Raw genomic sequence first — 24,438 nt, forward strand, 5'->3', positions numbered from 1 at the left:
TGGGGTGGAAAAAATGGATACAGATGGAAACGGGAAATTTTGAAGGAGGAGGGGTGGGGCGGTGTTTAACGAGGGTAGAAAAGATCATGGTTTTGGATTGTGGATGATCTCAGATGGTGGAGAGCAGCTGGCTTGAAGACCTGGATGGAAGAATGAGATTGAAGAGGATGTGGAAAATGGTTCCAGAAGTGGGGAAAAATAGGAACAACTACGTGCAAGTGAGCAGTGATCCTGGATTTAGGTAGTTTCGACAGGATGGGGGTGTGGTGGCAGATGGCCCGTATGTGCCCTGCAGAAACCTGTGGGGACAAGCACGGAAAGAGCCGAGGGTGCAAGACCGGAAAAGAGACGAGACCACCGACCTGTTTGCTTTCAAGTAAAGTTTCAAGTAAAGCTTGGGAGAATTCATCATGAATTTGTTTGATTTTATGCCCAACCTCAAGTCTTTATTTGGGGTAACTATGAATTACACATACACTACATGACCAAAAGTATGCGGACACCCCTTCTAATTGGTGGATTCGGCTGTTTCAGCCACACCCATTCCTGACAGGTATATATAATGAAGCACACGGCCATGTAATCTCCACAGACAAACATTGGCAGTAGAATGTGCTGTACTGAAGAGCTCAGTGACTTTCAACGTGGCACCGTCATAGGATGCTGCCTTTCCAACAGGTCAGTTCGACAAATTTCAGCCCTGCTGGAGCTGCCCTGCTGCACTGGTCAACTGTAAGTGCTGTTATTGTGAAGTGGAAATGCTTAGGAGCAACAACAGCTCAGCCACAAAGTGGTAGGCAACACAAGCTCACAGAACGGGACCGCTGAGTGCTGAAGCATGTAAAAATTGTCTGTCCTCGGTTGCAACACTCACTACCGAGATCCAAACTGCCTCTGGAAGTAACGTCAGCACAACAACTGTTCATCGGGAGCTTCCTGAAATGGGTTTCCATGGCCAAGCAGCCATACACAAGCCTAAGATCACCATGCACAATGCCAAGTGTCGGCTGGAGTGGGGTAAAGCTCATTGCCATTGGACTCTGGAGCAGTAGAAACGCGTTCTCTGGAGTGATGAATCATGCTTCACCATCTGGCAGTCCGACGGACGAAACTGGGTTTGGCAGATGCCAGGAGAAAGCTACCTGCCCAAATGCATAATGCCAACCTTAAAGTTTGGTGAAGGAGTAATAATGGTCGGGGGCTGTTTTTCATGGATGGGGCTAGGCCCCTTAGTTCCAGTGAAGGGAAATCTTAACGCTACAGCATACAATGACATTCTAGACGATTGCGTACTTCCAACGTTGTGGCAACAGTTTGGGGAAGGCCCATTGCTGTTTCAGCATGACAATGCCGCCGTGCACAAAGTGAGGTCCATACAGAAATGGTTTGTCGAGATCGGTGTGGAAGAACTTGACTGGCCTGCACAGAGCCCTGACCTCAACCCCATCGAACACCTTTGGGATGAATTGGAACGCCAACTGCGAGCCAGGCCTAATCGCCCAACATCAGTGCCCGATCTCACTAATGCTCTTGTGGCGGAATGGAAGCAAATCCCTGCAGCAATGTTCCAACATCTAGTGGAAAGCCTTCCCAGAAGAGTGGAGGCTGTTATAGCAGCAAAGGTGGGGACCAACTCCATATTAATGCCTACGATTTTGGAATGAGATGTTCGATGTTCGGGTGTCCGCATACTTTTGGTCATGTAGTGTATCTCTTCCTGTGCAAATTTGAGACATCATGAACTCAGAAATTCACTGACTGCGGATACATTGCGACAGAATTCATTAGTTGCATTTCCTGCCTTATGGTGCATTTTTATTTTCATAGAAAGAAGCAAAATTTTAAATTTGATCATCATCATTTGTTGTAATTAGGCATTCTTGAAATCCGAATTTTATGTCCCATCAAGATAAGTGAAAAGTACGTTTGTCATGCTTAATGGGATACAAATGTCAGGCCTAATGAACTCAACCACCTAGTGTAGTGTGCAAAACATGGGCAGTGATGTCCTAAAGAGGGCGCCATGTGCACGGAACTTCAACGGGAAACAACAAAGTGCAGCAACAATGGTTGATTTTCATACATTTAACGTTTTTAAGTGGAAATGTAATTTTAAAACAACTTTTTGCTAAATATTACTACAACAGGACAGTTTGTGCAGCTTGAGGGTGAAGATTAAGACTTGTGGTTCCACATATCTACGGTATTGTTCCTTGTGGTTATAACAGATGTAAACGCTTCGTTAGTAATTTTGAACAGATGGTCCATGCATGTTGCCTAAGAAATGTTAATGCTTCTCTCTGATCGAGGCCAAAGGTGGAGCTGTGATCAATTCTGAAGGCCGCACTATTGCTCCGAGCACAGCATCTGCTGTATGTCAGCTTTTTAAAAAAATCCAACATGTCTTCCCATCTCTGTTCTTCCATCCCCTTCTTTTTTTACTGCGGCCTTTGGAACAAAGTTCTCAATTCTGACCGATTGGGATCATCGTTTTCGTCATTCGCAGAGGAAGATTTACAAGCATCTGTCTGTGGTTTCTTCTACTCCTCTTCCTCTACCCCATCTTTTTCCCTAGCTCTTAAAGCAGTGCCTTTCACAAACTGTCAGAATGTTGGCTCTAATGTACAAAAGGTCGAGCAGAACTTTTGGCATGGCTTGGGGAAGAAACCTAGCATTAGTGACCCCAAAATATCGCAAAGTAAACTGGCTGGCACAAGGGACTCCGATGGATCAGGTGAAGAAGTATAAAAGTATGAAAGGTCTTGCAGAACTTTTGGCATTACTTGCAGGAAGAAACCTAGCATTAGTGATCCCCAATAATTGCAAAGTAAACTGGCTGGCGCAAGGGACTCCGATGGATCAGGTGAAGAAGTATAAAAGTATGAAAGGTCTTGCAGAACTTTTGGCATTACTCGCAGGAAGAAACCTAGCATTAGTGATCCCCAATAATTGCAAAGTAAACTGGCTGGCGCAAGGGACTCCGATGGATCAGGTGAAGAAGTATAAAAGGTCTTGCAGAACTTTTGGCATTACTTGCGGGAAGAAACCTAGCATTAGTGATCCCCAATAATTGCAAAGTAAACTGGCTGGCGCAAGGGACTCCGATGGATCCGGTGAAGAAGTATAAAAGTATAAAAGGTCTTGCAGAACTTTTGGCATTACTTGCGGGAGAAACCTAGCATTAGTGATCCCCAATAATTGCAAAGTAAACTGGCTGGCGCAAGGGACTCCGATGGATCCGGTGAAGAAGTATAAAAGTATGAAAGGTCTTGCAGAACTTTTGGCATTACTCGCAGGAAGAAACCTAGCATTAGTGATCCCCAATAATTGCAAAGTAAACTGGCTGGCGCAAGGGACTCCGATGGATCAGGTGAAGAAGTATAAAAGGTCTTGCAGAACTTTTGGCATTACTTGCGGGAAGAAACCTAGCATTAGTGATCCCCAATAATTGCAAAGTAAACTGGCTGGCGCAAGGGACTCCGATGGATCCGGTGAAGAAGTATAAAAGTATAAAAGGTCTTGCAGAACTTTTGGCATTACTTGCGGGAGAAACCTAGCATTAGTGATCCCCAATAATTGCAAAGTAAACTGGCTGGCGCAAGGGACTCCGATGGATCAGGTGAAGAAGTATAAAAGGTCTTGCAGAACTTTTGGCATTACTTGCGGGAAGAAACCTAGCATTAGTGATCCCCAATAATTGCAAAGTAAACTGGCTGGCGCAAGGGACTCCGATGGATCCGGTGAAGAAGTATAAAAGTATAAAAGGTCTTGCAGAACTTTTGGCATTACTTGCGGGAAGAAACCTAGCGTTAGTGATCCCCAATAAATGCAAAGTAAACTGGCTGGCGCAAGGGACTCCGATGAATCAGGTGAAGAAGTATAAAAGTATAAAAGATGGCAAGTGTCCTATTGATCATTTCTTCACTACAGTGTCTAAGGTTTGTAGAAGACCAGAGTTCATGTTGAGCGCTATCTACATATCAGACATAAAAAGTGCCATTTTAATCCCCACTCCAGCAAATATAAACTCTTCCGGTATACCTCATAAGCCTTCTTCTTCCTCCCCTTTACTCACCTTTCCCTGTTCTACACAGCCCCTCAAACCCCACACATCCCCGTCCAACCTACAATATATAGCGGCAAATGTGACAGAAACATGACCTGGCTCCTGCGGCCTGTTATGCCAGCGCATTGAAAGGAAGTGCAATTCCTTTCAAGATGCAAAAAGAGACAATCCAAGCACCTTGATTTGACTCTTCTCTTTAAACCACAAACAGTTACCAGTGTATGATCATCAAGCAACGGAATGATAACTCCTCAAACACCACAACGTGCCCACAAGTGCTGAGTCTTGGAAATCTATGACAAAGAGGGCATCACATTGCTCCATGCCAGCTGCTTCGAGCCGACTTAACATTTTATATCGATTTATATTCACTGAAAATGACATGTTTGACAACAACTTGGATATGTGGTTGTGAGAGAGGGCAGAAAAGCTCAAAAGCCTTTTGGATTTCCTTGGGCGGTACTATGACGTCATAATGCCAATGTCATGCAGCTCATGGGTTTGATATACGATATTCACTGCTTTTCATCTTTAAGGATGCGCAGTCTGTATTATAAAACAAAATGTCGACAGAATTTACCGAAATAACATTTTCAACTGACATTGCACTCACAGCTGTTTTTACTCAGATTCCACGACGCGATGCCCTCTTATTGGCAAAGATAGGTAACTCCGTAACACAAAGACAAAGGTATACATTGAATGAATGGCGACGGTTTATGGAATTGAAATGTGAAATTAAAGCACCGCGGGGTGAGTAGTGCTCAGGCTGTGATGTCAACTGGGCCATTCCATCGAATTAAGGTAAACTGCTGAAAATGATTGGCTGTTGGGTTTAATTTTCCTTGTGGGGAAAGTTACGAGACAATAATGTGCAATTACCGAGGTGGCATCTGGAAAGATTTATGGGATACCAGGAGTTTCTCTCGAGCAAATATTACATTTTGGATGAATATTTAGACATTTATGAATCAAATACAAAGGTTTAACATCAAACAGTTGGAATCCCCCACCCATCCCTCGATACATTCGCGACACTTCAGACTCCCATATATTGGAAATATTCCGCTGCCCCCTCTTTTTCCGTGTACTGTGTGCTCGGTATCATATTGAAACTCATAATTACGATGCGAAAGAAACTTCTTACAAAAGTCGTGATTGCTTGAACTTTAGCAATGGGAACACAAATGTTGATATCCATAGAATGAATATGAATGAATGAATGATCGTTTTAAGGCCATTTTCCCCGCTAGAGCAGGGGTTAGCCTTGCGGGCCCCATGACCTCATGGTTCCCTTTTTGAGGCAATGTTTTTATGGCCGGATGCCCTTCCTGACACCAACCCTTAATCGCCTCTTACGATGTGCAGGTACCTATTCTAAATCTGGGTACACACCGGGATCATTCATCCCAGCAAGCTGGTACTCAATTTGCCGACCTCGGAAGGATGACAGGCTGAGTCAACCCCCCTCGCGTTAATTCAGCGATTGACCGGGATTCCAACCCAGGATCCTAGGATCCCAAGCCTGCACCCTAACCGCTAAGCCAACGAACCCAGGATCCTAGGATCCCAAGCCTGCACCCTAACCGCTAAGCCAACGAACCCAGGATCCTAGGATCCCAAGCCTGTGCCCTAACCTCTAAGCCAACGAACCCAGGATCCTAGGATCCCAAGCCTGCGCCCTAACCTCTAAGCCAACGAACCCAGGATCCTAGGATCCCAAGCCGGCACCCTAACCGCTAAGCCAACGAACCCAGGATCCTAGGATCCCAAGCCTGCACCCTAACCGCTAAGCCAACGAACCCAGGATCCTAGGATCCCAAGCCTGCACCCTAACCGCTAAGCCAACGAACCCAGGATCCTAGGATCCCAAGCCTGCGCCCTAACCTCTAAGCCAACGAACCCAGGATCCTAGGATCCCAAGCCGGCACCCTAACCGCTAAGCCAACGAACCCAGGATCCTAGGATCCCAAGCCTGCACCCTAACCGCTAAGCCAACGAACCCAGGATCCTAGGATCCCAAGCCTGCGCCCTAACCTCTAAGCCAACGAACCCAGGATCCTAGGATCCCAAGCCTGCGCCCTAACCTCTAAGCCAACGAACCCAGGATCCTAGGATCCCAAGCCGGCACCCTAACCGCTAAGCCAACGAACCCAGGATCCTAGGATCCCAAGCCTGCACCCTAACCGCTAAGCCAACGAACCCAGGATCCTAGGATCCCAAGCCTGCCTATGTTTATGTTGTGTTTATTGAAGAGACGTCATATGGCCTTGTTCGGAGGTGTACTGGTGTGGGGATATGGAATAGTCAAGGAGGTCCAAATGCCATTTCATATTTTGGTTGTACCTAACAAAGACAGTTACAAAGTTCACTCCTGCAGATTGTGATTGCCGGGCCTGTGTGATACGCTTAGGTAATAGGAGTGAAAACTGAGGCCTGCAAGGAAATGAAGCATACAATGTCAATGCTGACTGTGGTGCAGAGACTGTTTCAATGACGTGTGTACTAAGCTTGTGTAGTAAAGTAGCTTTACTCTCTACCGGGAGGAAAAGTTTAACACGGTTCCTCCAAATAATGAATCACATATTGTATATTTGAAGATAAAGTTAACCAATGAATTTCCAAACTTTTTAAAGCACCACAATGAGCAATTGCTGTTACAAGAAAGAAGCAGCAGCAGGAATTTGAAACGGGATGATAAAACGAAATGTCCGAAAAGAGCTTGCAGGGGAGAGTTCATTAATTTTATGTGTAAGAATCTGCTGAATTGAGAGGAAAAGTGGGAGAGGGAGAGGGAATGAATGAGTAGAAATAGATGGAGAGGGAGAGGGAAAGGCAGATGGTGAGTGAGAGTACAAGAGTGGGAGACGATGATGAGAGAGGGTGAGAGATTTATTTAATATAATTATACAGAGTCGGAATAGTTCGAATAGAGAATGGAGCAGGATGTAACAGAACAAAAACAACAGTGGGAGAGGAGGTGGGAGAGGAGGGTGGGGGCAACAAAAGAGGTAGACTTTGAGGAATAAAGGGCATGGGTAGGAAGATCCAGGTGGTGAACAAGCTGGATACAGCCGCAATTCCTTCATCACAGAAGTGTGAGGGAAAACTGGGGATGCAGAAGAAGAAATGAAGCAAAGAATGATGAGTGTGAAGGAACAGGAATGAAAAAGGGTCACCTGGAAACAGGGAAAGAGGTGGGCTTGGGGAGGGTTAATGAGTGTAGAAAAGATCATGGGTGTGGATGAGGAATGACCTGGGATCTGAGATGACAGCACACAGACGAACAAGAGGTGGAAATGGAGGGGAAGTCACAGCCAGAGGTACTCCTGGGGAATGGGAGGCATAAGATCAGTATGGGACAGTGAGAGATGGAGTTATTGATGTAAAGTGCAACTCCGCTGGTTCAGGCCTATCAACTCCCCCTTTGATTTTTTCCATCCACCTCCTCCCATACCCCCCCCCCCCACCGCCCTCCCACCACCACATCTATGCCCTCCCTTTCCCTTGCTTTCTGTCACCCCCCCCCCCCACACCACATATTTGCCCTCCCTTCCCCCCCTTGATTTCTGTCACCCCACCCCCCCCCGACACCGCATATCTGTCCTTCTCTCCCCTTTGTTTTCTGTCTCCCCCCCCCCCCCCCCCCTCGTCAACACCACATCTCTGTCGTCCTGTCTCCATTGCTTTGTCACCCCTATCTTACCCCCAACACCTTCTCTCTGTTCTCCTGTCTCTCTTGCTTTGCCATTCTTCAAATCAAGAAGATATCAATGACATTAAGAAGCTAAATTAAATTACGATTAAGATCAAATTAAATTAAGAGTTGAAATGAAGAGGTTTAAAGTGAACAACAAAACATCTCGTGAGATGTCGGAACCTCGTGTTATGTGATGGACATACAAACATAGATTACATTTTCAGTTAAATAGTTAATTATCTCATCACATGGATAGATTAAAAAGAAAATTAAATAATAATAAAAATGGGCTTCATTAGTTTTTGTGCATCGACGTCATGAATCATCATCATGCAGAGTTTCAAGACGATCTGTCGAGCCGCCTCGGAGGAATATGGAAAAAAGGAAAAAATGTTACTGGACCCATTGTCGGAATGAAGGACTGAATGACTGAAGGACATAGAAATGGTTTGAACAGCTCATACCGACTTCGGCGTAGACAAGCTAAAATTGTTCATTCATTGTCATCTATTCATGCTTCAAAAAGGGGACCGAAAAACAACAACAACCACGGTTCCCGAAAAAGGCCAACCCCCGCTTGCGGGGAAAAATGGCCTCTAAAGGTTTTTTTTTTTTTTTTTATTGTCATCTATCAACACCTCATCAAATTCAATGTGAATTACATCGTAAAAGGAAATTAAACAGGAAAAAAGATCATAAATGTTTAAAAAACAATTTCAAAAGGTGGAAATATAAAGAGGGAGTGTTGAGGGAGGGAATGAATAGAGGGAAGATATAACCTGTGTCATGCGACCAGTGAAGAGCAGGAATACGTACCATTCTTGCATTCGCTTCTCTAGCTCTGGGAGTAGAAAGTCCTGGTGAAACAGGCAAATGGAGGCTATGTTGGAAAAAATGCCGTTAACAACTTCTGTCGGAAATGCAGACTTGTTCCGGGCCTCCTCCAGAAGTTGAGCACAGAACACCTACCAAGGGGCACAGTGCAGGTAAGGTATTTCCCTGTCATGTGGTATGTTATACTTCTTCAGACTTTCATTTCGGATCTGGAGTTATCTGTATGGTATAATCTATTGAGACGTGCTACGCTGTAACTCTCCATAATAAAGCAACAATGATCTTTTCAATTAATATTCTTATCAAGAACTTTGGAAAAATATAAAGTAGGTACCTCTGATTTAAACCTTGGGTAATTTGGCATGCACGGAATCTTTGCTATTGGACAATAATTTCCCTGTGATATCAAATTGCCATGGATGCTCTAACATGATAACTGCATTCATGGAAAAGTAATGTCACATATATCAGAATGGAAGAATGAACAACGTTATTCGACATCACGTATTTGATGATCTCTGTTAATGGAATTGTCAGCTGACATCCCAGAGCTGCCGAATGCAATACGTTACTCCTTCGGATGAGAAAACCCCATGGTTTAGATGGAATACACATTTTAAAAAATGATGAAGATTTTTGATGTGTATTCCATACTTCAGAGAGAGAGAGGGAGAGAGAGGATGGAATCTTGAATTAAAGCCAGGAATATGGGTTAACTCTTAATGCTTTCGAAAGACAAAAGCTTTCCTTTCCGAGGAATTCCAAATTGTCATTTCCCAAGTGGTGACAACAACCTTTGCACAATAATATGCTGACAGAAGCTCCAACTTGGTAAACTTCCCAGCATTACAAAATGATTCCCTTATTTACCGAGTCGAATGAGTGAGGAAGGGTCGGATTGCCGCACCTGAATAATATCTCATTGACTTATTTTGCCCAATGGACCCTGCATCACGAATCCTCATACGACCCAAACGCAGTCTGCCAAAAAAGCTTACCTTATCCAATAAGTGCAATCTGCTCACGTAAGCCTTTTCTGTCTGCAAAAGTTCATCCGCAATTTTGTAGAGGTTTTCCTGCGGGGGTGTCTGCAACATATGAAAAGAAACGAAGCAAATTAGATGTTATCATTATGCAACTCGATAAAAATGTACGGTATCACTCACATGACTCTGAGAACTTCAGGGATACATGAGTTCATTGTCTCACCAGGAAATCTCTCGAAATCCTCGAAAGTTCGCCGTCACTACAAATCATTCCGAAATTCATATTCAAGAAGAGAAAAGCACTCGGTAGAGAGCACACATCCGCCAGGCTGAAAGGTTTACACACTGTATCCCACTGATAGGCCGGATCTCGATCTGGACCTGAACCAAAATCTAGTCACTTGTTCTCGTCACCGAACCAACTCATTCACCTGGTTTTGCAATAATCTGTCCACAAGTTTATATATATATATATTGCTGTGGTTTTGAGATTGGTACAGTAAAGGTTAATAAAGGTTAAGGGTTTGCCCCCCATAGTTAGTCACACGTGCAACATGTAGCCTCATTTGTAGTATAGTTATGTCTTAGTATATGTGAGAGTAGGCCTCTTCCAGTGTTAATCCTGCGTTGTTGTAAAGACAGGAGGATAGGCCCTACTTCTACAAACCATTCCACGTCCATAGGCTCGATCCATTGAGGCTAAAAAGCCCTAGTTGTGCTGGGCACGAGTTAACACGAGGTGGGCCTCGGCAGGTGGAGGAGGTTTGAGCTCGGCGCAGCGGCGAGGCGATGACGGTAAGAATGAGTCACCAATCAGGGCTCACAGCGTGTGGCTGCAACACTGCATCACAGGGCATGGTTGGAACATCGATCGGGATAATGGCGTGGCAATAAAACCGATCGCGCGAAGCCCCCACCTCAGTTATGAGGAGGGAGAGGCACTCATCAGTTGCAGTTCCTGGGTTATGAGAAGGGAGAGGCGCTCGTCAAGTTGGGAGAGGTGTGCTGGAAGAGCTCGTGAGTTCGGAGTGCTGAGAAGGGAGACGCGCTTGAAGAGAATCATTCGCACTGTATGAACTTGGTTACGAGGAATACGTGGGCGCAGCCAGGGCGTTGATAACTTGCGCGGTTCGGCCAAAGCGAGTGAACGCGGCTGAATAACCGCCAGCCGCGCAAAGTTCGCCCTCTACCGTTTGCCCCTAGATTATTACCCGTTTGTTCGAGCGACACGATACGAGTTCCTGCCTTCGCCTACCTCCATCTTCGTGGGACATGCCGGGGACCGTGGAGAGTGAGACGGGGCCAATCCTGAACGACCACCGCAGCGCTGGTGAACCTCATCCTGCCCATCTGCAATCCCCGTGTGAGCGTGAGTGAGACGGGCCCGTTTGTCCTGGGGTATTAAGCATAAGACTGTCTAAGTTGCCCTGTAGGGGTTCTGAGCTGAGTTGTAAATTTAAAATGCCAACTTCGTCCTGAGCTGTAAATACGTGCAATAATAATTAAACCTATTTGTTCTTCCTTTTCTTCTTATTCGATCGTCTTTGTGATTTCTCCATTGACGAAGCGTGGCACGGGTAAAACCGCTTGAATCGGGTGCCACGATCTATAACGGCGCGGATCACGTCTACGCAAACCGCTCGGCATATCACCATCACACGTGGTTCGTACGAGGCTTATTTCCTCGCTTCCAGGGCAGCGCTAGTACTTTGGTACGAGCGAATTTGGTCCCGAAACCCTATTTGGCGCTGTCCGGAAGGGACGTAGTAGGTCTCGGGTTAGTAAAGACCGGCTAGTAAAGACAAGGGGATTAATCCCCCCTTGATAAGGGGAGAAGGCCGGCGGCAGATCCGCAACAATATATTGCTGCGGTTTTGAGATTGTACATATGACTTCAATAAATGCTAAAGATTTGTCCCTCATAGTTAGTTCCACGAGCAACATGTAGGCCCACTTGTAGTATTAGTTATGTCATAGCATGTGTAAGTATAGGCCATTTCCTCTATTAATATCTGCGTTGTGTAAAGACATGAGATTAGGTCCCGTTCATTTTGCGTGCACCCTCCAATTCCACCTCTATGGGCGTAATTGATCCCGCGCCCCATTTGGCTGCCTGCTCAGTTTGTTAAGCATTTGCTGCCCTTTGCTCGCTCACTAGACGAGTAACACGAGGTAGGCCTGAGAAGGAGGAGCGCGGGGTCGGGTTGGGGGCGGCGTTGAGATCGGAGCGTCAGAGGCGATGATGGTAAGAGCCACCAGCCAATCAGGGCTCTAATGGGATGGCGTGAGAGGGTGTGGAGAGGCGCGTCTGGTGAGTTCGAGAAGGTTCACGGGGCGTGCCTATTTAAGTCGGTGCGCAAAGCCCACGAGAGGACTGACCAGCAGAACTTTGAGGGAGAAGGACTTTTTCAGCGAGCGCCTATCGAGAGCACTTTGAGGACTTGAGGACTCGCTCGCTTTTGAGGCTTTGAACTGTACCTCGCAGTATAACGTAAGTGCCAGAGGGGAAGAAGAAGAGGCGTTGGCGATACAAGTACACGGCTGCAGCCAGACGCGCCAGTGGCGAATAGTGAGTATTCCAGCCACGCGAGTAAACGCGGCCATAGCCGCCAGTGATTAACCGTCAACCACACCAGAGCCCACACTCTACCGTTCTCCCCATAATAACCTGGTGCGTCCAAACGGCACGCTACGAGCTCCTGCCTTCTCTTACCATCTGCACGGGACGAGCCGGAGACCGGAGGGAGCTGCACAAGAGCCATCCCTGGATGGACCATCAGCCTGCAGCTGCAAGCCCCGTGTGAGTGTGTGTGTGTGAGATGGGCCCGTTTGTCCTGGGTATTAAGTAAGACTGTATAAGGCTGCACTGTGTCCCCTTTTTCTTGAACCATTGTATAGTGTAAATAAATCTTGTTCTTCCTTTTTCCAATTCGATCGCCTTTGTGATTTCGCCATTGACTAAGCGTGGCACGAATAAGACCGCTAGAACCGGGTTCACCATCTAAACGGCACGGATCGCGTGTATGCAAAACCGCTCGGCGTATCAACACATGTGGTTCGTGCGGGCTTATTTCCTCGTTTCAGGGCAGCGCGAGTAATTAGGTAATAGCGAATTTTAGTCCTAATACCCTATTTCGCGCTGTCCGGGAGGGACGTCATAGGTCCCGGGTCCCACCAGGCCAGTCAAAGACAAGGGGACTAATCCCCCCTTGGTAAGGGGAGAAGGCCGGCAGCAGATCCACAACATTTGGTAGTCAGGAGTGGGGATTTGGAACCTGGGACGAAATTTTTAGACCAAATTTTGGACGGCAGCAACATTTGGTGTCAGGAGTTTGGATTGGGACCCGAAGTGCGCTTAACGCACTCGACAATTACGAGCGGCCGAAATTTAGTTTTTAAGATCCAAATTTAATTCGTGCCATGGCTAGCCAAAGCGGTCGGATGCCGGTGGGGGTAAATGAGGAGGTAGAGGAGGTAGAATCAATAATCCCCCGGGAAGAATTGGGAGAAATGGAGGATATATATATACATACATACACTACATGACCAAACGTATGCGGACACCCCTTCTAATTACTGGATTCGGCTATTTCAGCCACACCTATTGCTGACAGGTATATATAATGAAGCACACAGCCATGCAATCTCCATAGACAAACATTGCCAGCAGAACGGGCCATACTGAAGAGCTCAGTGACTTTCAACGTCGCACCGTCAAAGGATGCCACCTTCCAACAAGTCAGTTCGTCAAATTTCTGCCCTGCTCGAGCTGCCCCGGTCAACTGTAAGTGTGGTTATTGTGAAGTGGAAACGTCTAGGAACAACAACAGCTCAGCTGCAAAGTGGTAGGCCACACAAGCTCACAGAACAGGACCGCCGAGTGCTGAAGCGCATGGCGTGTAAAAATCGTCTGTCCTCAGTTGCAACACTCACTACCGAGTTCCAAACTGCCTCTAGAAGCAACGTCAGCACAACAACTGTTCACCGGGAGCTTCATGAAATGGGTTTCCATGGCTGAGCAGCCGCACACAAGCTAAAGATCACCATGCGCAATGCCAAGCGTCGCCTGGAGTGGTGTAAAGCTCGCCGCCATTGGACTCTGGAGCAGTGGAAACGTGTTCTCTGGAGTGATGAATCACGCTTCACCATCTGGCAGTCCGACGGACAGGCCTGGGTTTGGCCGATCCCAGGAGAATGATTCCTGCCCGAATGCATAGTGCCAACTGTAAACTTTGGTGGAGGAGGAATAATGGTCGGGGGCTGTTTTTCATGGTTCATGCTAGGCCCCTTAGTTCCAGTGAAGGGAAATCTTAATGCTACAGCATACAATGACATTCTAGACGATTGTGTGCTTCCAACTTTGTGGCAACAGTTTGGGGAAGGCCCTCTCCTATTTCAGCACGACAATGGCCCTGTGTACTAAGTGAGGTCCATACAAAAATGGTTTGTTGAGATCGGTGTTGTAGAACTTGACTGGCCTGCACAGAGCCCTGACCTCAACCCCATCAAACACCTTTGGGATGAATTGGAACGCCGACTGCGAGCCAGGCCTAATCGCCCAAAATCAGTGCCCGACCTCACTAATGCTCTTGTGGCTGAATGGAAGCAAATTCCTGCAGCAATGTTCTAACATCTCCTGGAAAGCCTTCCCAGAAGAGTGGAGGCTGTTATAGCAGTAAATGGGGGAGCATCTCCATATTAATGCCCATGATTTTGGAATGAGATGTTCGATGTTCAGGTGCCCACATACTTTTGGTCATGTAGTGTATAATACCATTTCAAATATTATGCTAGATATCACTTTTGATATTGTGCTACATGTCGTGTTTTGGCCTCATCTCATCCATGGTGAAATATCACTGAAAAAAAAAATCCTGATCTAATCGGAACAATTTGCCCTTGTTGCATCACTCAACATGTCCAAGTTTCATCTGAATATGTCCATAGTTTTTTGAGATAGCCAAGTTTGTTTTTTTTGAGATATGTCATTCTCTCCCGACCAGGTGGAGAAGTTTCTGTCAAACCTTGACTTTGATTCTGCAACTGGACCAGACGGCATCAGCCCACAGGTCCTAAAATCCTTCTCTGCCGCTCTATCTCACCCTCTCTCTGTTCTCTACCCCCTCTCTTTTGCTTAAGATCATCTCTTTGGAAATCAGCCAACATTACCGCTTGACACAAAAAGGTGCAATAACAGATCCTTGCAACTCCAGACCAATCAGCCTGCTCCCAATAATCAGCAAGGTCATGGAATCCATCATCACTTCCAACATTAAATCCTTCCACTTCTCCAATGGCTTGATCTCGGATCATCAATCTGGATTCAGACCAGGTCACTCTACTCTGGACATGCTGCTTCTGCTGTCTCAACAATGGATGGAGGTCCACAATGCCAAACAGGAAATCAGAGCCGTCTCCATTGACATATCTCATGCCTTTGTTACGATCTTGCACCCCAACTTGCTCACCAAACTCTCCTCTTATGGTATCCATGGAAATCACCACACATGGCTCACGGACTTCCTCTCCTGTTGGAGTCAACGTGTGGCCTGAATGGAATTATCTCATCTCCCCTTCCTGTCCAGGCTGGAGATCCTCAAGGCAGTGTTCTGGTGCCTTTTCTGGTCTTCATTAATGATCTCTCCGACTCTCTGGAAAATCCTCTCTCTCTCTCTCTTTGCTGATGACTCCACCCTCTGCTGCTCCATATCTCAACCCTCAGATCGGGAGGTAGCAGCCTCTTCACTCTCTGCAGACCTGGACAAAATCACAAACTGGTCAAACAAGTGGAACATGTCTTTCAATAATAATAATAATAATAATTCATTTATTTTGTATAGCGCTTTTCCAGAAGCCCAAAGGTGCTTTGACAGAGTGGAAAACATAATGCATAACAATACATGAAAACAACAATTGCAAAAAGACAAGAATCAATAGGGAAATATTTAAAGCAAAAGGAGGGAGAAGGAGAAGAGATAGTCAGGGGTTAAATGCTGTGGGTTGAATGTTGAATGCAGTGTTGAACAGGTGGGTCTTTAGTGATGTTTTGAATGTGGTGAGTGAGGAGGAGTCTCTGATGGTGTGAGGTAGTGAGTTCCAGAGGGTGGGAGCAGCGATGGAGAAGGCCCTGTCCCCCCCAGGATCTGAATTTGGTCCGGATGGAGGGGGTCAGGAGGTTGGTACCAGCAGAGCGGAGGTTGCGGGTGGGAGTGTGTCTGGAGAGGAGGTCAGCCAGGTAGGATGGGGCCAGGTTATGGAGGGCTTTGTATGTCAAGAGGAGGATTTTGTACTGGATTCTCTGGGGGATGGGGAGCCAGTGAAGCTTGTAAAGGACGGGGGTGATGTGGTCACGGGTCCGGGAATGGGTGAGTAGACGGGCAGCGGAGTTCTGAATGTATTGGAGTTTATTGGTGATTTTTGAGGGTGAACCATAGAGGAGGCTATTGCAGTAGTCCAGACGGGAGGTGATGAAGGCGTGGATGAGGGTTTCTGCAGCCGTGGAGGAGAGGGATGAGCGGAGACGGGCAATGTTTTTCAGGTGAAAGAAGGCTGTCTTTGTGATCTGTTTAGTGTATTTGTCGAAGGAGAGGGTTTGGTCAAAGATGACGCCAAGATTCCGGATGTGAGGGGAGGTGGATACTGGGATACCGTCGATGTTGAGGGCAAAGTTATGGGTTGATTTTGTGAGCGTTTTTGGGCCAATGATGATTATTTCAGATTTATCACAGTTAAGCTTGAGGAAGTTGATTTGAAGCCAGGATTTTATTTCAGTGATGCAGTTTGTCAGGATAGAGTGGGTGTCGGTGGAGACGGACTTGGTGGAGATGAAAAGCTGGATATCATCGGCGAAGCAGTGGAATTGGAGACCATGACGGCGGATTAAGTGACCGAGGGGGGACAGGTAAAGGATGAAGAGGAGGGGGCCAAGAACTGAACCTTGGGGGACACCTTGGGGGAGGGGAGCAGTGGGGGATTTGCAGTTATTGATGGAGATGAACTGGCGTCTGTCAGAGAGGTATGATTTAATCCAAGACAGGGCAGTGCCGGTAACGTTAAAGGTGGATTCAAGTCGGGTGAGGAGGATGGTGTGATCGATGGTGTCAAAGGCAGCGCTGAGGTCGAGGAGGACGAGAATGTTGAGGTTGCCAGCGTCAGAGGAGAGGAGAAGGTCGTTGGTGATTTTGAGGAGAGCAGTTTCAGTACTGTGGTTGGAGCGGAATCCGGATTGGAATGTTTCATACAGGTTATTGGCAGAGAGGTGATGTTTGAGTTGAGCGGCTACAGCGCGTTCCAAAACTTTTGACAGAAAGGGTAGGTTGGAGATGGGTCTGAAGTTGTTTAGGGTGTCAGGGTTTAGACCAGGTTTTTTTAGAATGGGGGTAACAGCAGCAATTTTGAGGGAAGGTGGGACGATGCCTGTAGACAGGGAGGAGTTTATTGTTGCAATGATAAGTGGAGAGAGAGCAGGGAGGGAGGCCTTGACAAAGCTGGAGGGGATGGGGTCAAGAGTGCAGGTGGCAGTTTTCATTCCTATGAGGAGTTCAGAGAGGTCAGTAGGGGAGATTGGGGAGAACCGAGACAGGGGATGGCAGGACAAGGGGGGGGCAGGTGGTTGGAGGGGGAGCGGGTGCGGCGGTGGTCAAGCTGTTGTAGATGTTGTCAATTTTGCGTTGGAAGAAAGAGAGGAAGGAGATGCAGTTGTCTACTGTGAATGACTGGGTGGTGGTGTTCAGGGGGCGGAGGAGTTTGTTTATTGTCGAGAAGAGTGCTTTTGGGTTTCCGGAGCCAGAGTGGATAATTTGAGAGTAGTAGGCGGAGCGGGCGCGGGAGAGGGCATCTTTGTAGTGTTGTAGGTGGTCCTTGTAGGCTTGGGAGTGAACTGTGAGACCCGTTTTATTGCGGAGTCTTTCAAGTTGGCGAGCACGAGTTTTCATCAGGCGGAGTTCAGGGGTAAACCAGGGAGCAGAATGGGTGAAATAAACTGTTTTGGTTTTTACAGGCGCAAGCTGGTCAAGGCAGGAGGAGAGAGTGTGGTTGTAGTAGTCAGTGAGGTCGGAAGGGGTGTGGAGGTCAATGAAGGGAGAAGTGGACATTTTTTCAGAGAGGGTGGATGAGAATGAGGTAGGTGAAAGAGCGTTTAGCTTACGGAAGTTGATAGTGCGATAATGCCTTGGTGTTGGGGCGGGGATGTTGATGGTCAGAGTGATGGCTAAGTGGTCAGAGAGGGTGAGGTCGGAGCCAGAGAGATGGTGCAAATTTAATCCAGCGGAGCAGACAAGGTCCAAAATGTGACCACGGATATGGGTAGGAAAGTCGACATGTTGAGTGAGGTTAAAGCAGGTGAGTAAATCAGTGAAGTCAGTGGTTATTGTGGAGTCAGTGGAGTCCATGTGGATATTGAAATCACCAAGGAGGAGGATTGAGGGGGAGAGGGAACATAGCTGGGTCAGAAAGTAGGAGAAGTCAGACAGGAATGATGGGTGTGGTTTGGGAGGGCGGTAGACGACAGCCATGACTGACTGCGTGCGACCAGAGAGTTTAAAAGCCAGGTGTTCAAATGATGGAGCAGATGAGATGGAAATGAGGTTGGTCTTGATGTATTGACGGTGGATAATGGCAATTCCACCACCTCGGCCCTCCGAGCGTGGTTTATTGACGTAGGAATATCCATTGGGTGTGGTGAGGTTGAGTGTGTAGTAGTCCAGAGGTTGTTGCCAGGTTTCGGTGAGACAGAGAAAGTCCAGTTTGTTATCCAGGATGTATTCGTTCAGGATGAGGCATTTGTTGTTGAGGGACCGGGTGTTGAACAGGGTGAGCTTGATGTTGTTTTGAACAGCAGGGATGAATTCAGGTGATTTAGCCAGGGTTCGTAGGCAGGAGGTGCGATCGTGTGCGTTGCTGTGACCAGGTGCGCTGGGACGAAGAGTGAGAGTGCGCTGAGCCGACCAGAGGACGGGGATGGAGTGACCTGATTGCAAATAAACAAACTTACGACCGGAGCCACGGTGAATGTACCTGGGTCGTCGGAGGAGTCCATTTGATTTGATGGCAGAGATGCATGATGGGGTGGAGCGGGTATTGAGCAGAAGGAGCCTTGCGGCGGAGTACCGCAGAGCCATGCCAGGCAGGAGGAGAGAGACGAGACGAGGCCAAGGTTGAAGAGGTGAAACAATGGTCCCAACCCACGAGAGCGGGCCCGAGGAAACAAAGGAGCCAGGTAGGTGAAGCCAGGAGCAGAGCCGGGACCAAGCAGAGGGCAGGCAGGAGCAAAGAGACGATCACGAGGCCAAGGTTGATCACGGCAAAGCGGCAAATGCAGCGGCAATCGATCGCCGCCGCTACAAATCTAGATCACGGCGGGAAACCGCCACATCAATCCCGACAAATCTCACACTTTCACGATGTCACTCCGAAAAGACCGTCTGAAAAACCCTCCCACCTACTTTCTCAAAAATCCTCTCGAAGATGTTCTGTCACTCAAGCTTTTGGGTCTCACTTTCTGCCATGATCTTACATGAGAAAACCACATTTCCAAGGTGGCCTCCAAAGCCAGTCGCTGATTGGGCATCCTCCGTCGTGCGAATTCCTTCTTTGGCACACCTGAGCTCCTCACCACATACAAGGCTTTCATCTGCAGCTCAATGGAATACTGTTCCCCTCTCTGGGCCGGTGCTCCTGCCTCACACCTATCTCGGCTTCACACTGTAGAAACCAAAGCTTTCAGGATCATTGGTATCTCCCGCAATGCTGATTCTGAGGGCCTATCTTTCACTCACCGCAGGCAGGTTGGTGGTCTTTCTGTCTTCTACCGACTCCTCTCCTGACTAGCTCCCCCTGTTCTGTCTGTGCTTTGTCCCCCAAATATTCCTGCAGGACACACAAGAACTGCCAGCAACCCTCTTATGGTGAAACTGTCAAAATCAAGACTCTCTGCTCACCTTCACTCTTTCATTCCTCTTTTCTCCCGCCTCTGGAACAAACTCCCACATTCCCTTCAATCCAAAAACAAAACATGGACATAACATAGCATGTTAAATACTTCTCAACTTCCACTCTTAATATTTTTGATAACTTCTCTCACCCTCCCTTCCCCCTCAATCTCTATCGAATTCCCCTTTCTTCTCACAAACCTCCTTCCTTCACCCCTCACACCATTCTTTACCTTCCCTTCTCTTCTTTCTCAAATTCCTCTCAACTTACACTCCTCCCTTACACAAAGTTTTCCACTAGATTTTCCGACAACTGTATGTTCAAGGTTTCTTTTTTGTCATTGTATAAATAAGGCGACACAATCTAGTCCTCCAATGAATAAAGATAACACGTTTTCATTTTGTTATGTGGTGGTGAATAAAATTGCACACCGAGAAAATTCCAAAACATTTCACCAATAATATCACTGTCCTCCTCGAGCTAGTTAAACGTTGCAGGGGCTGATTGAAAAGTTTCCTCATATAAATATCTCCTGCTACATTTGATGGAAGTTATGCAAATGCAAACAAACGGATTTCCAGTACGCTTCAACCTGAAGCCATGAGTGGGGAAGACGTGTCTTTACGTCAAATTCTGCACAGCTGTTATTTCATACTATTCATTTGCAATTGTTCACTGGCTTTGACGCCAATACACATTGTTATTACGGAACCTAGGCATCAAAAAGCTACATATATCAAAAAACAGTTTCAAATGGAGCATCTCACCACCATTAGAGCATTTAAATTACATCAGATGTGGCCCATTGTTGCTCCCAGCTTGTGCCTGCTCAATGACAAAAGACGCCATTTATATTTTTGCCTCCTTCATCCCTACCCTGTTTACATTCCTTTTTTCTTTTTACAAATTCATAATAACTGTACAGTATAATGCATCAATTGCTTTTTTAACCAGAAGAGTTCACAGACATTGCGGCCTCTTCTCCTTTATATATACAGTATACATAATATAATATATATATATAAATATATAAATAAATATATATATATATATATATGAGTGTATTTCTGATTTGCGGATGTTTGTGCAGAAGTAAATAGAGTGGGACGAGAACACACTGCAAAAAGAAAGAATGTGGGAATTGTGCATATTTATCCTTCTGACAGGTATATCCAGGAGTGACTAGAACAGCACTCGATAGAGTGCATACGTTGGCCAGGCTGAACAGTTTACATTCAGAATCCCACTGATAAGCCAGATATGGATTCGGACCTGAACCAAAATCTAATCTGCTTGTTCTTGTCATCTAACCAACTCATCCACCTAATTTGGTCAGAACTCGTCCACAACTTTTTGAAATGTCATGCTATAGATAGTTTTGGCCCCATCTTTCAATGGTGAAGAATCACTCAAAATGAATTTTAAAAATCTGATTCAGATCTTTACCAAAATCGAATCAACTCGTCCTTGTCACCCACCCAATCTATTCACCAAGTTTCGTCCAAATCCGTACACAACTTCATGAGATATCGCGCTATATATCCGTTTTAGTCCAATCACTCAAGGTGACGAATCACTTAAAAATGATCTGATCCCGATCTGGATCTTCACCAAAATCTAATAATTTCGCCCTTGTCACACCCAACCTGTCCTCCAAATTTCGTCTGTATCCATCCATAACTTTGTGATATATGCTGCTCACAGATAGACTGACAAAGAGACAGGGATGAAAACATATGGTGGTGGAGGTAAATAATGAGGAGAGAAAGCAGACACACTACAAATAGAACATGATGTAATCCTCGTATTAATTCGCAATTGGTCACTAACTTTGACACGAATACATTTTTGTTATTACGAACTTTAGGCATGAAAAACCTACATATATCGAGCACACAGTTTAAAAGGAGCACCTCACAGCCATTAGAGCATTTAGATTGCATCAGATGTGGCAATAAATGCTAAATGCTTCTCCAAGCTTGCCAGCTCGATGACCGAAGACGGCATTTGTATTTTTGCCATCCCCACACCTACTCCATTTAAGATTCTGCACAATCCAAAACTAGATGAGGTTGCAGGAATAAGATTGCTGAAATAACCGACATAGTACATTTGGCACATGATCCCCGGTTTATCAGAGGCCCAGTTTACTCCAATGTCGTATGTGATGAGTGTTCAAAAAATAATTGTATTGACATGGATTGTGTTTGTGTTGTTAAAGTTTTCTGGATAGGTTTTGTCTTTGTTTTACATCCAGTATGTCAGTAAAGCATTAATGGAGTCTGAAAGGCCCTTTCATGCACACAGGTGAAGGAGGACACAACACAGCACACCTTTTTTTTTTTTTTTTTTGTATACTGAATCGAGGCTCGTGAAAGAGCTGACATTTACTTCGCAAACAAATCAACCAGACAAACAAAATATATAAAAAGAGGGAGCGGAAGACAAGATGGGGAGAGAAGGGGAAGCACACAAACACAACATTTGAGAGCAGGGAGATGTGTGGGAAGGATAGGGCTTGGGGGGAGGAGGCGTGGGAAGGGGGAGGGGACCTTCACCACCTGCACGACACGACAAACCTTCACCACCCATTGAGGATAGTTGTGATTGGCTGACCCATTTAGGAAAGGCAGACAAAAAGGAGTGAAAAGGACATGATCTAGATCGTTGGTCTTTTTTTTCTCTCTTTTAAAAATGGTGGCACTTCCAGGGAGGTACAATCTCATTGGGATATAAGAGGAAGAAGAACCTTGACAAGGGAGGAGGCCGGGCAGGACTTGGATGGTGACTCATGGTGTCGATGGAGGAGGCCGGTGGAATTGAAGGGGATAGCAAGACGTGGTTCTTCGTTGCTTCCTGAGTGGACGCTTTGTGTAGACCCATTTTGTCTTCGCCTGTAACAAGACATGGCCCAGGCATGAGGCCGGAGGCGCATGAGGCCCATGAGTGCTACCGGCTGCATGTGGAGGTTTTCTCCTCAATCCATTTGTTTCCATCATTATGAGGCTCTGGAAAAAATGGCAGTGGAAGACAAAAGAAACCTCGTGCTGGTTTGTTCGTTTTGCTGCGTTTTGTCTGTTCAGGTATTTATCTCATCTCCATCCCAAGCAAGTGGAAGGTTGAAACTCTTGGTGTCACTGCCGGAGACACAAAGGCCGATTGTTTTCCACTTGTGTACCCTCAATATCCTATATTCTGTTTTCTGTTGAGTGTATATTATTCCTGCTTTGTTAATGTATGATAAGCTATGGTGTGATTGATGAATTATTTCACAATAACAACAGATTCGTGTATTTTACCCGAGTTGTCAGTCAAGAAGTCATTTCCATTTACAACATTCTGTTGCGACTGGGATTTGTGGGATGGGTGGTACATAAGCCTGGATCGTGGAAGGTCCATGTTCCGGCCATAACACCAATCCTGTTCCTAATCTTTATCTTTCCTATTCTGGAAAATCCTGTTTATCCATTTTTTTGACGATTGCATCTTCTGCCGTAGCATCCCTTATCCTTCAGATCGGCAGGCCGCAGCCTCTATCCTATCTGGACACATTGATATAATCACGAGCTGGCCAAACACTTGGAATATATGTTTCAAACCTGAAATATCTCACACTCTCACTCTTTTTTCCAAAAAGAAACCACCTGGCGAACCTTCCCATCTACTTCCTTGACAAAGCTCTTGAAGAAGTTTCGTCATTCAAACTTTTAGGCCTCACCATCTTTCTTGAGTAAACCACACATCCAAGATGGCCTCCAAAGCCAGTGCACAATATTACTGTTTGTCTAATGTTTGCCAAATGATGGGCGCACAAAACACAACACACCCCGGAGGATTACCGTACCCGACATACAAAGTTATGAATTATTGCAATCTAATACAGTCCAGCCAATGAGACTCTGCATGGGGAGGATTAGTGGTGAGGGTAGCAATTTGTCAAATAAATACACCGTTTGGGATAACCACAGTCACACACTCATTAGCTCAACAAATGCCATCTTCCAAACAACAATTCTGCAATAACAACAACAATCCAGCAATTTGCTCATCCCTTTATTTGTGGGGGGAGGGAGTATGAAGGCCACAGACCGCTTACATGATAACTCCCCCCCCTCCCCCCCAAAAAGAATTAAAAAAAATTGGGGTACATACATGAAGCAATAGGAATGACCGCAAAGTGGCCACAACCTGCGACCCCAAATATATATTTTATCCTTCCTGTTGAAGGTATCATACAATTCATTCATCCAGTCAATAGCGAATCTGCATGTGGCGAATCCGCGAATGTCACGGTTAGAAAGTAGAGATCCTCACATCATTTCCTCATTCAATTAAACTCAACATCTCCATATTTTCATTTCAAACAACATCTTTCGAATCACAAATTAATACTATACTATTAATATAACAAAATACTATGTTAATTCACGGGTGTATTGAGATATTATGAAACAAGCCCATCATCGGCATCTGTTCACCTCCGCGTTGGCTTAGCGGTTAGGGTGCCGGCTTGGTGATTCTCGGATCCTGAGTTCAAATCCAGTTCTTGGTGATTCTCGGATCCTGAGTTCAAATCCAGTTGATTGTTGAATTAACGCCAGGGGGGTTGATTCAGCCTGTTCATACCTTCCAAGGTTGGCAAATTGAGTACCAGCTTGCTCGGATGAATGTGTGCTGGAGTGTGCCTCGGTTTAGAATAGGTTCACTGTATCCGAGACCGGATCTGGATTCGGACTTGAACCAAAATCGAATCATCTTGTTCTTGTCACCGTACCAACTCGTCCACCAAGTTCAGTTATAACTCGTCCATAACTTTTTAAAATATCGTGTTATATTTTGCTTTTCGCCCGAGTTGTTCGGAAAGGGTTGGCGTGATGCATGTGATGCGCATTATTGTGCATGTGACGTGCATTATTGTGCAT

The 24,438-nt window shown here is 46.1% G+C and overlaps 1 protein-coding gene across 4 annotated transcripts in view; it reads right to left on the bottom strand.

Annotated features, from left to right (window-relative positions):
• Positions 1 to 24,438, bottom strand: part of LOC137437508 (FYVE, RhoGEF and PH domain-containing protein 1) — a 246,501-nt gene that overhangs the window by 62,832 nt on the left and 159,231 nt on the right. For all 4 annotated transcript variants that reach the window (XM_078766002.1, XM_078766001.1, XM_068131886.2 and 1 more), the window contains 2 exons: positions 9,599 to 9,688; positions 8,583 to 8,731 (listed from right to left, as the gene is read on the bottom strand). In XM_078766002.1, coding sequence (XP_078622128.1) covers positions 8,583 to 8,731; positions 9,599 to 9,688 — 239 coding nt within the window. The remainder of the gene's footprint in view (positions 1 to 8,582; positions 8,732 to 9,598; positions 9,689 to 24,438) is intronic.

The sequence above is a fragment of the Myxine glutinosa genome, chromosome 12, assembly GCF_964187855.1.
Source record: "Myxine glutinosa chromosome 12, kmMyxGlut1.1, whole genome shotgun sequence".
In the NCBI taxonomy this organism is placed as follows: Eukaryota; Metazoa; Chordata; class Myxini; order Myxiniformes; family Myxinidae; genus Myxine; species Myxine glutinosa.